The sequence below is a fragment of the Nycticebus coucang genome, chromosome 12, assembly GCF_027406575.1.
Source record: "Nycticebus coucang isolate mNycCou1 chromosome 12, mNycCou1.pri, whole genome shotgun sequence".
NCBI classification, from domain to species: domain Eukaryota; kingdom Metazoa; phylum Chordata; class Mammalia; order Primates; family Lorisidae; genus Nycticebus; species Nycticebus coucang.
Window position 1 is genome coordinate 55,329,411 of NC_069791.1, and position 13,182 is coordinate 55,342,592.

Genomic DNA, 13,182 nt, shown 5'->3' on the forward strand with positions numbered 1-13,182 from the left:
TTCGTGAGTAATTCTGGTGACAAGGCACTACCTCAAAGAACCACCTATTCCAATTTTGAAAAACACCCAATTCTTTAAAAGTTCTTCATTTTTATTGAGCCCAAATTGGTTTGCCTCCCAATAACTTTTACCCAGGTCCTAATACCACTCATTAGCATTCATACAAAATAAAATAACTAGTCCTTTTATGTCACAGTCCTTCAACTGTCTGAAAATAGGCGCATCACTACTGACCTGTCAATCACAAAATTTGGTTTTCACCATCTGGCCACCTTCTAAGACAGGAAGTTTCAGCTATCATCTAACTGATGTCCATCACACTTAGAATAGTTTCTAACTGCAAGGAGATGACATTAACATTCTAGATTCATCAAGATCATAAAAAAGTCTAGCTCCGATGAAGGTTAGACACAGGGATTTACAACTATTGAGTGTGGCTCAAAACTTTTAGTCTCTCATTTTCAAAATATGCTATTAGCAATGTACGGGTAAGGGACCAGTCCCCGTCAGCTGTTAACTCGCCTCTTGCAAGTTATGAACAATTTAGTCCTCCTTCTTTAATGGAGGGCTCCAGCCTCCATTAAGACACCAATAGTGTCTTCCTTGGTGCTGAGCTGTGTCCTAGATGGTTGGGGTTTCTAGATAATGCACCTCCATTTCAGGGTCCAGTTTTAAAGACATTCATTCTATAGCCCCAGCAAGAGGTTAGGGTGAGGCTGGGGTAAAGACGAGGTACAGAATCCTTCTCTAGCTCCATTATTCAGATGAGTAAGCCACGTAAGCACCACCCTTTATATAGAAATAGCCCATTTTCTAGAAAAGGACACTTGAGGCCCCAAGAGAAACGAAGACTTGCCAACTAGAATGTAGGCAATCTACTTGCCACTCACTAGAGACAGACTTGCAAAATCTCTTTAAAAGTTGTAAAGTAAGTAACAATAGCTACCATTGTTCTTTTTAGTAATTTTTTTTTTTTTTTTTTTTAGGTTTCCAAAGTGCTAGGATTACAGGCACCTGTCATCATTTTCTTAACACCTAAACTGGCTGGGCGAGGTGGCTCATGTAATCTCAGCACTCTGGGAGGCCGAGGTGGGTGAATTGCCTGAGCTCAGGAGTTTGAGACCAGCCTGAGCAAGAGTGATATCTGTCTCTACTGAAAATAGAAAAACTATCTGGGAGTTGTGGTGGGCTCCTGTAGTCCGAGCTACTCAGGAGGCTGAGGCAAGAGGATCACTTGAGCCCAAGAGTTTGAGGTTGCTGTGAGCTATGATGCCATGGCACTGTACTGAGGGTGACAAAATGATACTCTGTCTCAAAAACAAAAATAAAAAAATAACACCCTTATAAACTGGGCACCACACTGGGTTCTTTTTTTTTTTTTTTTAACTATGATTTCAGTACAGACCTCATTTCTAAGATTCAAACTATGCGTAAATGTTGTAAAAATTTGTACATAATAACTGGTTTATAGCTCACCCTTACCTTACTCCCTAATACAAGAGTATTTGGGGACTAAATCCTGGGGGGTTGGGGAAATACCCTAAAACCAATTTACCCTTGGTATGCATGCAAATCATTAAAACAGACACTCTGAAGAGGTTGGCTTTAGTTCATGGAAGCAGGAGATACTTAGGACTTCTCTGCAATCTCACTACTACATAGTCTGAGGCCAAAAAGTTGCCAGACTCTACCCACCAACTGTGCACTGGAGGGCAAGTCATTTAATCCCTTGGAGCTCCAGCCTCCATATCTGCAAAATGGAGCAAATCATCTGCTCTGACAACCCCACAGTAGAGATAGAGAGGTGTCTAATGAGACAATAGATGTGAAAGCAGTTTGTAGACTTTCAAGCTTTATCATTAGCATTTATTATTTTATCTTTGTAACTGTCTTCCAGCCTTAGATTTTCAGCAGTAAATGTGTGAAAGTATGGTATTTAAAGAGGAAACCCAGAGGCAAAGATACCCCCAACAAACTCACATCAAACACCTTCTAACAAAGTCCAGGAAGCTGGTGTCATAGGTTTTCAGCACCATCATGAGATCCTTGGAATCCGGGTATCTTTTTTTCCCCCTGTTGTTGGTTGTATTTTTAGGAAAACCTCTGGAATCTTTAGAGATACAACATTCTGTATTTAGTTCCGGGTGTTCATAGTTATTGGTCACATCACAGCAGTTCACTCAACTATGCTGCTTCGTGGAGTGGTCTTTGCTGCCCTTTTGCTGTCTTATACACCAGCCCCTTCCCACCACCCTCACGCCACAAACACACGGTCTCATGAGATTATTCAATAAGTACAATTAACTTAAAAAACATTTTTTCCTACTATTCAGTATGTTCTGAACCCCCTTTCCACCACGTCCTCCCAAATGAAATAGTTCAAATGGTTTACCATTTATCAAGGTCAAATAATAATAATAATAATAAAATAAATCCGAAGTGACAACAATACTCAGCTCAGAACAAAAAGGATATCTTCTATTCATGGATTATCTAGGCCCTTGCTCCTTCCCCACTAGCCCGAATAAAGTTGTAATTTGAGATATTCATGAGATAGAACAACAAAACCATTTTCGGAGAATGTTTTACAGGCCATTCAAGCAAATTGCCCTTATTACTTCTACAGAGTTGCATCAAAATTTTGTCCATAATTGAAATGTTCAAACCTTAGCTATTTGCTTAAGACATAGCTTGTAATAGCTTTTATTCAGCTATTTCTGCTGATTAAATCCCTCATCAAAGGTATGATTTGTTATCCCTGCAAAGTAGCCCTGAAGACAGCTCCAAAGGTTTCCAAGGGTGATTTATGCAATGCTTTGAAGGTGAGATCACCCCTCTGCACACCCAGACTCTGGTGTGCATGTTCAGAAGAGCTGTCCACTTGTGCTCACACTTTGTAAGTCTGCACATAAATAGGTGCATGTGCATACAAAACGTCAGACAATTAAGTTCGTGGACTCTTTCTAGAAAATTGCTACATATCTCATTGCTGAATATCAGTACAGTCACCTTCAATGTACTCCTCTGGGGAAGCTATTCACTGACACCAGCCCCTAGTCTCTTCTTCAGTGCAATTTTGGAACTCTTTTTCTGGAATGGCCGTTAAAGCTGTCATGGTATGAGGGTGTGACAATTAAGATCACAAACTCATCCTAGAAAAAAATGCTTTGAAGGGTGGACCAGGCCCTGGCATCAGTGCATAGATTTGCAAGGGTAGTACTTCAAAGGTGACTATAATGATATTTAGCAATGAGGTAGGTAGCACTTTTTCTAAGATGAGTTTCAAACTTAATTATAAGACCTCATATGTTGGCGCCTGTGGCTCAAGGAGTAGAGCACCGGTCCCATATGCCGGAGGTGGCAGGTTCAAACCTAGCCCTGGCCAAAAACCACCAAAAAAAAAAAAAAGAAGACCTCATATGCTCAGAGACAATTTACACATTAAACTGAATTCTCACAAAAATTCAGCAGAGTTCACATGATGAACATTCTAGAAGGTGCATAATGGACTCCATCAATTACTTTTGTAACCAATGTAATTCTCAGGGCCTCCAAAAGAACATCTACTCTTACTGAATCCTGGAAGACAGACATCCTTGAACTTGTATGTGTGTATGTACACACATGAGTATCTCTGTATTTATATTGATAAAAATGAGTCAGAGGTAGGGTATTTTATAGGCTCTGTGAACTCGTACAAATCTCCATTTCCTTTTGGAGCATGACACTAGCACTCTTTATCCAACAATGTTCTTTTTACAAATGACCCAAGAAGAATCAAACTCACCGTCTTGTAAGTAACACAGCTCCTAAAGTCATCACTACATAATTATTTTTTTATACAGGTTTTTCTCACCCCTCTAGCCGCGCCAGTATCTAATCATTCTCTCCTCCCTTTACTTCTTGCAGCCTGGACCACCTAAGTATCTCACGGCCATTTTATGCTACATAAGTAGGAGTGGCTGGGGGAGGGGGTTGAGTTGCTGTTGTCAGCCCAAACCTGGGAAAGGGAGAGTCCAAGAACTGAACATAGTGTTTCCCAAACTCACCTTGCTGTAACACTCACAAGGAGCTGTTATTAAAAACATAGACTCCTGGGTCTCGCCTCAAACCTACTATTATCATAGAAGAGAATCATGGGAATTCACTTTTCTGCCAAATGCCCAAATGACTCTTTTTTTTTTTTTTTTTTTTTTGTAGAGACAGAGTTTCACTTTATGGCCCTGGGTAGAGTGCCATGGCATCACACAGCTCACAGCAACCTCCAACTCCTGTGCTTAAGCGATTCTCTTGCCTCAGGCTCCCGAGTAGCTGGGACTACAGGTGCCAGCCACAACGCCCAGCTATTTTTTGGTTGCAGTTCAGCGGGGGCCGGGTTTGAACCTGCCACCCTCGGTATATGGGACCGGCGCCTTACGGACTGAGCCACAGGCGCCGCCCATCATTGGATAAATCTTAAAAAACACTGAATACAGCAAAGTCCCTTTTTACACAGCAAGTGAAGACATGTGAGTCACTGCCAAAACCCATCACCTCTCTAAAGCCCAGTGCCAATGGTAGAAATCAGATACTCTATGACGTGGACAAGCATATGTCTTTGGGAATCTTCCTGCCAAGATGCTCTGTATTCATTTCCTTCTAGTCCCCCCTAGAGTTCCCACTCTTCCGAGTTCAGTGTTATAGGCTCAAGAGTTCCCACTCTCTGCCTAGAGTTCCCACTCTCCTGAGTTCAGTGTTATAGGCTCAAGACGAGACTCTTCTCACAAAGCTTTTGTCTAGCACAAGGGAAGACCAGTATCCTCACTTTTCTTCCAGACCTTTAAAATCCAAAAGACTGATTTATAAGTGGTGGGTATGAAAATTATACTTGGTGTCCAAAGACCATTGCTCATGTGTCAGTTGAACTGGGGTGTCAGCCTACCATCACACCACTCTGGTGGGAGAAATGTTAACATGTGGCCACTGTTCAAAGGTTCTAAGGCAACCAGGACACTTCCCTGCTCAGAGGCACAGTGGTCTTCAAAGCTCCGGCCATCATTACAAGGTGATATTTAAAAGGTGCCACCACTGGATGAATGGCACAGGGCTAACTAACCAGAATGGATGACAGTCGTGTCCTGAAGTGTTGTCATGCAGCACCTCTGCTTGCTAGGCCTTCAGCTTCTAGTTTTGGGGATCATGGGGGAGTCCACGGAGTCCTGGGAGAGGGCTAGGTGCCTGCAGCTGTAGCAGGGCTTGGGGCTGTGCCTTTTTACCAAATGGTACAGAAATATGCTACATTTTAACCCCCGCGTGGCTGAACCCCGCACGTTGTGTAATGTGTACAGCATGAAAGGGCAAGTTGCCTGGAGAGGTGAGGAGAACTTCTGGGAAAGTGTATAGTCATCATCTTTTGAAGTTTCAACATTTGCTGATAGAGCTTCCTCTGAGCACAAACCTGGTCATTCTATCACTCCTGTACATTTTCACCGCAAGGCCCCATTCCCAGGTTGACTCCCCCACCCCATCTCCATCATGCTACCTGGTTCAACTTCTCGTTATCTTTTTACTTTTCTGAAAGAAGCTCCTAATCACAGCTTGCCCTTTGATATGGGGTGGGGGGAAACCACTAAATGATGATTAGGATATGGGAGGTAGCTTCAAGGCCTGTGATGCCTCGTTGGACACAATAAGGAAAAGAGAGTTCGACCCAAGGACTTACCAAAAAACGTCTGTCTTCTGGAGGCCGTCTGAATGAAGTCGGCTGGTGGCAGGCCCAGGACCTTCAATAAGTACAGTTTACTTGGTTCACTCTTTGTGGAGTCACACATCAAAGACCGTTAGAGCTAGAGGGGACTTTGATCACACTTTGCCTTCTACAGATAAAGCCCCAGAGATATTAAGTGATAACATCAAGTTAGCGGCAGAGCAGACCCAGAGCTGGGGTCTTTCAACTCCTAATCCAGGAGTTGCCATTATTATTCCAAGCAGGCATCAGCACCAACTAGCAGTGGGCCTCCCTTGATTGGGCAGCCAGACATCATTGTCAGAGCACATGAACTGCTTGCTAGGCCTTCAGCTCCAATTAAGGAATGACATATTCGAGCATGGAGTATCAGGAAGGAAGGAGAGGAAAAGGAGATGAAAATCATCTGACGGAACCAGGCCATTGTAAGACAAAATGCCTTCTTGAAAAGAACGATGTGGCATGTGCTTGTTCACCTTCCCCTACTGAAACTTACAGTGGTCCACAGAGAGACAGAAATAACAGCCTGGGTCGTTCACCCCTGCTGCCAGGCTCACAGCCAATGTCCACAGATGACTGCACCTTCCTGCTCCTCAGCCTCACTGACACTGACGTCAGTTCTGGGAGAGGTAGGAAATGCCGCCCTAGGCCCCATTCTCCTTAATACTGGGAGTAGTGTCAGGTTCAGGGATGCTTTGTAAAGTCATCGTTAACCCCAGAGGTCATTTACTCGGATCCCCTCATTTATAGTCAAGAGAAGTGAAATGACTTGCCGAAAAGGTAGAGCCAGGGCTGGACCTCAGGTTTGCTGACTCCCAGGCCAGTGTTCATTCCACCATAGATAGTATTTATGGCTATTTTTACCTAACCTGTTTTCATATCTGATTATCAGTCTCAGTTGTGAAATGAAATTATCTATATTTAGTAATGCCCAAGGGTATGTCTGTCTCACTATCTGTAACTTTGAGACAATCTGGAAAATAAAAATTTGGCCTACGCATACATACACATTGATCTTTTTTCACTGGGAGAATCCTAAAGTGTGAAATTTCCAACTTTTAGGTTTATTTTCCCCTGTGTTATCTAATTTAGCTCCATAATAACATTTCCTTAAGTGAAAAGATGATATGTTATAATTAATAATCATACAATGCATCTTGGTAAAGCCTTGTTATCATGAGATGGTCTTCCCAGAAACTTAAGACAGTAAATGACTGACTGAATAATGCCTTTTTTTTTTTTAAATAAGTCAGATAATTTCCAATTCTTTCTTTTCTTTTTTTTTTTTTTTTGTAGAGACAGAGTCTCACTGTACCGCCCTCAGGTAGAGTGCCATGGCATCACACGGCTCACAGCAACCTCTAACTCTTGGGCTTACGCGATTCTCTTGCCTCAGCCTCCCGAGCAGCTGGGACTACAGGTGCCCGCCACAACGCCCAGCTATTTTTTTGGTTGCAGTTTGGCCGGGGCTGGGTCCGAACCCGCCACCCTCGGCATATGGGGCCAGCGCCCTACTCACTGAGCCACAGGCGCCGCCCCTCCAATTCTTTATTTTCAACAACATTATAATCAGGTTGTCAGCTGATACACTGGGAAGAATAATTTTTGATTACAGATCACCATTTGATTCTTACACAGAACTCAGAAGGAATTGACAAATTAATGGCATCACTAGAACAAGCTTCCTTCCTGAGCTCCCTCACATCTACTTTTCAGCATTGATCCTGGGGTCATGCATTCTAGCAAGAAGTAATACTCACCTGTAGGTACAGGCATTGATTGGAAAAAGAGAAAAGCCAGCTCTATTCATTTTTCCAAGAGCTGCATGCCCAATAAAACTTCACTTTTTACTCTTGATAATTATCAAAATATGCGTACTAGTTATATTTCAGTGAAAACTCACCACAAAAAAAAAAAATCGTTTTGCACATGGAGCCTATTTTAGCAGCCCTGCCCCTCACCTCCATGAAGCAGGCCAGCTGCTCCACTTCGTTCTCTCCTGGGAACAGAGGGCAGCCCGTGTACAACTCCGCCATGATGCAGCCGAGGCTCCACATGTCAATGGCCATGTTGTAGGGGTGGCCCAGGATCACCTCTGGGGATCGGTAGAACCGACTTTGGATGTAGGTGTATACTGCGGGGATAAAGGGAGAGAACGTCTTGTGGGAAAAGCCTCCTCTTCTCTAGAACACCTTTCTCTAGGAAACCTTCATGGTTGACGGCAGCTAATAATTTATACTGCCCCTGCCCTTGCAATGGGCTTTGCAAAAAGAGGGAAGTACCCGGACTAGCATTTACAAATTGCCTTACCTATTTATCATTACAAATCCTCATAGCAAGCCGATTATAATGGAAGTATTGTTGATAAAGAACTCCAAATTAGGTATTGTTCTAGGGAAGTGAATTTATGCCAGCCAAATTTAAAACAAACAAACACAACATGAGACTAAGTTTTTCAAAATAAGTTTTCAAACCGTCAGATTAATGTGGAGTAGACATCTTCTGAGTGTATTGAGATTTGGTAAGGGAGGAGGCATATCAGAATTGGAAAGGAAGCATGCAAAATCCAAAGTTAAAAATGTCTATTCAGGCCAGGCAAGAGGGCTCATGCCTGTAATCCTATAAGAGGACTGCTTGATGCCAAGAGTTTGACACCAGCCTTAGCAAGACTGGGACCCTGTCTCTACTAAAAATAGAAAAATTTGCCAGGCCTGTAGTTCCAGCTACTCAGGAGGCTGAGGCAGGAGGATCACTTGAGCTCAGGAGTATAAAGTTGCTGTGAGCTATGAGGATCCCACTGTGCTCTAGCCAGGGTGACAGAGCAAGAGTCCGTCAAAACTCTTCCGGTACCAGGAGAGTAGCTGACTGTAGCAGATAATAAATGTCAAACCTGACAGAAGCCAAAGGAACAAGTTATGGAATCAAGTTCAGTAAAGGCTATACAAATCGTAGTCCTGATCTACTTTATACATTCTAGCTTAGAAAAGTATAAAATCTAGGAGCCTGGGGAAGTGAATTCCAAACTTTGTAAAAGCTATGTTTTCTAAAGTGCAGACTCCTAGTTACCACCCAGAAATTTGATTCAGTACATTTGGGGTGATGTACTGGAAACTATTATTTTTCAGAGCCCAAAGTGATTCTGATGTACATCCAGTTAGTTTGGGGTCCCAGTGCTCTCGGGTAATTTAATATCTACATAATATGAGAACTTTTAAGGGCCCTTATGGTATTTGAACCCAACTTTTTCATGTTGCAGGTGGGGAAACTTAGGCTCAGAGAAGTGAAGCACCTTGTTCAAAATCATCCTGGCCATTGTGCTGGCTATGCCCAGGCTAAATCCAAGTGCGAAGGGAAAGAAATTGCAAGAGAAAAACTCAGAAAAGAACTGACATGAGAACCTACCTTTCTGGTGTTCATAACAGCTTGATCCAAAGTCAATGACTTTAACAGAGACTTGGCCCTTTTGGTATAGCACTATGTTTTCCTAGAGAGAAGAAAAGACATACATCAAGCTATAATAATGTTGCCCTCAGCACTCTGCTCACCTAAATGCTTCTCATTCTGCAGGGCCCAATTCAAATACACCCACCTACCAGGACCTTCTTGAAAACCTCACTGCCCTCCCCTTTCTGTGACTTTCCATTTGACTTGTGTTCTGTGCCTCTTCTTTGGGTCCAGTTTTCAATGCTTTGCAGTTTGTAAGCCAGGTGTGGTGGTTCACATCTGTAATCCCAGCACTCTGGGAGGCCGAGATGTGCGGATTGCCTGAGCTCAGGAGATCAAGACCAGCCTGAGCAAGTGTAAGACCCTGTCTCTAAAAACTACCCAGGTGTTGTGGTGGACACTTATAGTCCCAGCTGTTTGGGAGGTTGAGGTAAGAGAATCATTTGAGCCCAAGAGTTTGAGGTTGTTGTGAGCTGTGACACCATGGCACTCTACCCAGGGTGAAAAAGTGAGACTGTCTCAAAAAAATAAAATGCTTTTCAGTTTCTTTTGCACATGTATTTTGTCTCCTTCCCCATACTGATCGTGTAACTCCTGAAAACTGCATGTTTATTTTTATCCTCCTTGGCACACGGTTCTAGGCCTTACTTGCATAAGGTCTTAGAAATGTCATTGGCTGTATTTGTTTGACACGTCCATTATTTGCCCCCATGAATGCAACGCTATGACCACAGAAGACAAAGAACAAAGTTTTAAAGGCAATGAGTTGATTGGGGTTTGTGATTCTTAGGCTGACTTTAGGGAAAATGTAAAAAGCAGGTGTTTCAACAGTCAGAGATAAGAAGACAGAGCTTCTGGGCTCTCAGAGCAAAAGTGTACTAGCTAAGGATGAACATTAACATCTCAATCACATTTTCAAGGATCTCAGTATCAGAGGACTCAATTTTGTGATTCCTTACTGAGTTACCCTAATGTTGTAAATACAGCATAGCAGGCCTGGTCTTAAGACTCTGGCACCACAAACTAAGAAAGCACAAATTTAGTCCAGGGTACCTTTTCTAAAGAATGCTGTGTGTTAACTGGAGGGGTTATAATCAGCAAAAGCCTTAAAAGAGCAAGAATTTTTAATGTGTCTCTAGCCCAGTGGAAAGTTCCTTACCCAATGAGCAGACATTGCACTGTAGAAGGAATGGATAAAATAGGCAATCACAGCTCATCAATACTAACCATTAACTTCATGAGAGTAATTCCCTGATTCTTTCCTCCACCTTCCAAAACACTCTTCTGGTTGTGTGTATACTCTCTCCAGAGGCACACCTATTCTAGTCTGCTAGATCTATTTCTCAGAGGAGATGTATTACCTGATACTTTGCCTACCAACTGTCTTGTGAATTTCCTTGGTGAGAGTCAGTCCCCTAACCCCAAAGACCATGGTTGTTGTGACCCATAAGAGCTGCAAAGCTGAGGATTAGAAACTTGGAGGGTGAGAATAAATTAATACACCACCATCCTCAGGAGGTTCTACCAGTCAGCTTGGAGAGAACATCTCCAGCTTGACAATCTTTAATTATGTATATAAATCTGCAATTCACCCAAAACGGCTATATAGTCTTCAAAAAAAATTTTTTTTTAACCATTTTTGGCTGGCAGGGAGACTAGAGTAAAGAAAAGATAAGGGATATTTACATAAACATGAAAGTCAGATTGCTTTTGGAACTAGCTCCTTATATTTTACCCCTAACCCTATCTGTGCTACTTTCCTACATTTGATCATTAAGTCATTCAACAAGCATTTGCTTATAGCCTACCATTACCATTATCAGATACCACGTCAGGCCCTGGGGAGAAAATAGTGGAACGACATGGTTCCTGACCTTGGGAGAGCTTGCAGCCCATGGGGGATGTGGATAAAAAAAAAACAATTCCTACACAAAGCAGTCAGTGCAATAACAGAGCTATGTATAGAATACAAGGTCTTGTAGGAAACTCCGGTCTATCTGGCATAGAGAAAGCAATCTGAGATTCGCTGCACCCTGGGACCAACTTGGAGTGGAGTAGATATAGAGTGGCTTTAGTAGAGTGGGGCGCCCATCTCCCTATGTGGCACAGGTCACTGCAGAGCAGAAGAGAAAGAACTGTGGACCCCAGGGTGGCGCTTGTGGCTCAAGGAGTAGGGCGCCGGCCCCATGTACCGGAGGTGGTGGGTTCAAACCTGGCCCCAGCCAAAAACTGCAAAAAAGAATAAATAAATGAAAAAAAACTAAAAAATAAAATAAAAAAAAAAAGAACTGTGGACCCCCAGGTAAAGCTCCTAGGGGCCACAGATAACTGTTAAAGGGAAGAATGGCTAGCCGGGCGTTGTGGCAGGCACCTGTAGTCCCAGCTACTCGGGAGGTTGAGGCAAGAGAATCATGTAAGCCCAAGAGCTGGAGGTTGCTGTGAGCCATGTGACGCCATGGCACTCTACCGAGGGCGGTACAGTGAGACTCTGTCTCTACAAAAAAAAAAGGGAAGAATGGGTAAACCCGGAACCCCAGGACTTCTTATTGTACCTCTTGATGCTCAAGACACCAGTCACCGGCTACTAAGCCCTCTCTAGAAAAGCCCTCAGAACTTCCTGCTCCTGTCTGCCCCAATCACCCCACATCTGTCTTCATTTCTCTAACATTTGTGCCTTGGGTCTGTCTTCTTTCATCTCACTGGGCTTGCATAGCCTATAAACAGGACCTCTTGGCTTCTACCCTGGAAGCCCTGGCTGCCCCAGCCACTGCCAGGGAATGAATAGAATAGGGAGGGCCAAGTGTTGCAGTGGGTGGGAACCTGCCCCCAGGGCAGGATGGAGGTTGTACTCACAGGTTTGAGATCACAGTGAATGATTTTCTCTACATAAAGCAATTGCAAGCACTTCAGAACAGAGAGCGTGAAGCGCCGAACTATGGAAAGACTGAAGCCTTGAAAGCTGTTGTTCTTCATCAGCTCATACAAGTTGATTCTGGGAAAGAAAGGGTATAAAAAGTTTAATGTTAGTCAAGCATCATGGTGGGCACCTATAGTCCAGCTACTCAGGAGGCTGAGGCAAGAGGATTGCTTAAGACCAAGTGTTTGAGATTGCCATGAGCTATGATGCCACAGTACTCTACCCAAGACCGAGTGTTTGAGATTGCCATGAGCTATGATGCCACAGTACTCTACCCAAGGCGACAGAGTGAGACTCTTAAAAAAGAAAAAAAGTTTAATGCTGAGTTTGGACCTGCAAACATTCCTGTGCCATCTGATTTCCCTCCAGTAGTAGGGAACCCTCAGGGTAGGAGGCGGGGATTTCACAACCTACCAATTCAGCTTTCCTGCCAAGTCACGGTGGGCCCAGGGTAAAGTTTAACCGTGCTGGCCTCTTCGATATCCTCTCATTCCTTATGTGGCAAGGCCACCGAAGCACCTCGTTACATGTGTGGGTTAAGAGGTTGGACCGAACCTCTGCAATATTCACAGCTCTTCAGGCCCTTGGTAGGGATCCAGGAAGACCGAGGTCACTCAAGTGGCCACTCCTGCCCAGGCCTAACAAGGCTGCCTAAGGACCTCAGCCTCCTGAGAAGTAAGGGAGCAAGAGCCTGGGTACGAGGCAGCTGAGGCAAAAGAGAGAGCCTCTCTCCACCCACAGCTAGTGCGTCTACTTGGTCCCATCTAACTGTTGCCTTGAATAATGAAAGCTCGCTCTTGGCCAGATAATCCTAAATTCTCCAAGGTGGAGAAGACTACAATATTATGTAGAAGCCTGCCGTACCATATGAAATATGATTTACAAATGTTAGAGACTAAAACAAAGTGTTTCAAGAAGAGACAACATATTTGTGAGTTGCCAGTTGTGACCTCAGTGTAAACTGTGAGATGGGGAGAGAAAGGAAAGAGCATGGCCCAGAAATGACTCTGCATCATCTTCCTCTGGTTCCTCCTGATCTCCTGTTTCTAAGGTCATCAACCCTGGCAGTGTTGGGGAAGCCATTCATTCTTGAGGG

The 13,182-nt window shown here is 43.6% G+C and overlaps 1 protein-coding gene across 3 annotated transcripts in view; it reads right to left on the minus strand.

The window, feature by feature from the left end:
- DYRK4 (dual specificity tyrosine phosphorylation regulated kinase 4) overlaps nucleotides 1-13,182 on the minus strand; it is a 52,265-nt gene that overhangs the window by 1,800 nt on the left and 37,283 nt on the right. For all 3 annotated transcript variants that reach the window (XM_053555871.1, XM_053555869.1, XM_053555870.1), the window contains 5 exons: nucleotides 12,023-12,161; nucleotides 9,128-9,209; nucleotides 7,687-7,859; nucleotides 5,702-5,762; nucleotides 1,981-2,110 (listed from right to left, as the gene is read on the minus strand). In XM_053555871.1, the coding sequence (XP_053411846.1) occupies nucleotides 1,981-2,110; nucleotides 5,702-5,762; nucleotides 7,687-7,859; nucleotides 9,128-9,209; nucleotides 12,023-12,161 (585 nt within the window). The remainder of the gene's footprint in view (nucleotides 1-1,980; nucleotides 2,111-5,701; nucleotides 5,763-7,686; nucleotides 7,860-9,127; nucleotides 9,210-12,022; nucleotides 12,162-13,182) is intronic.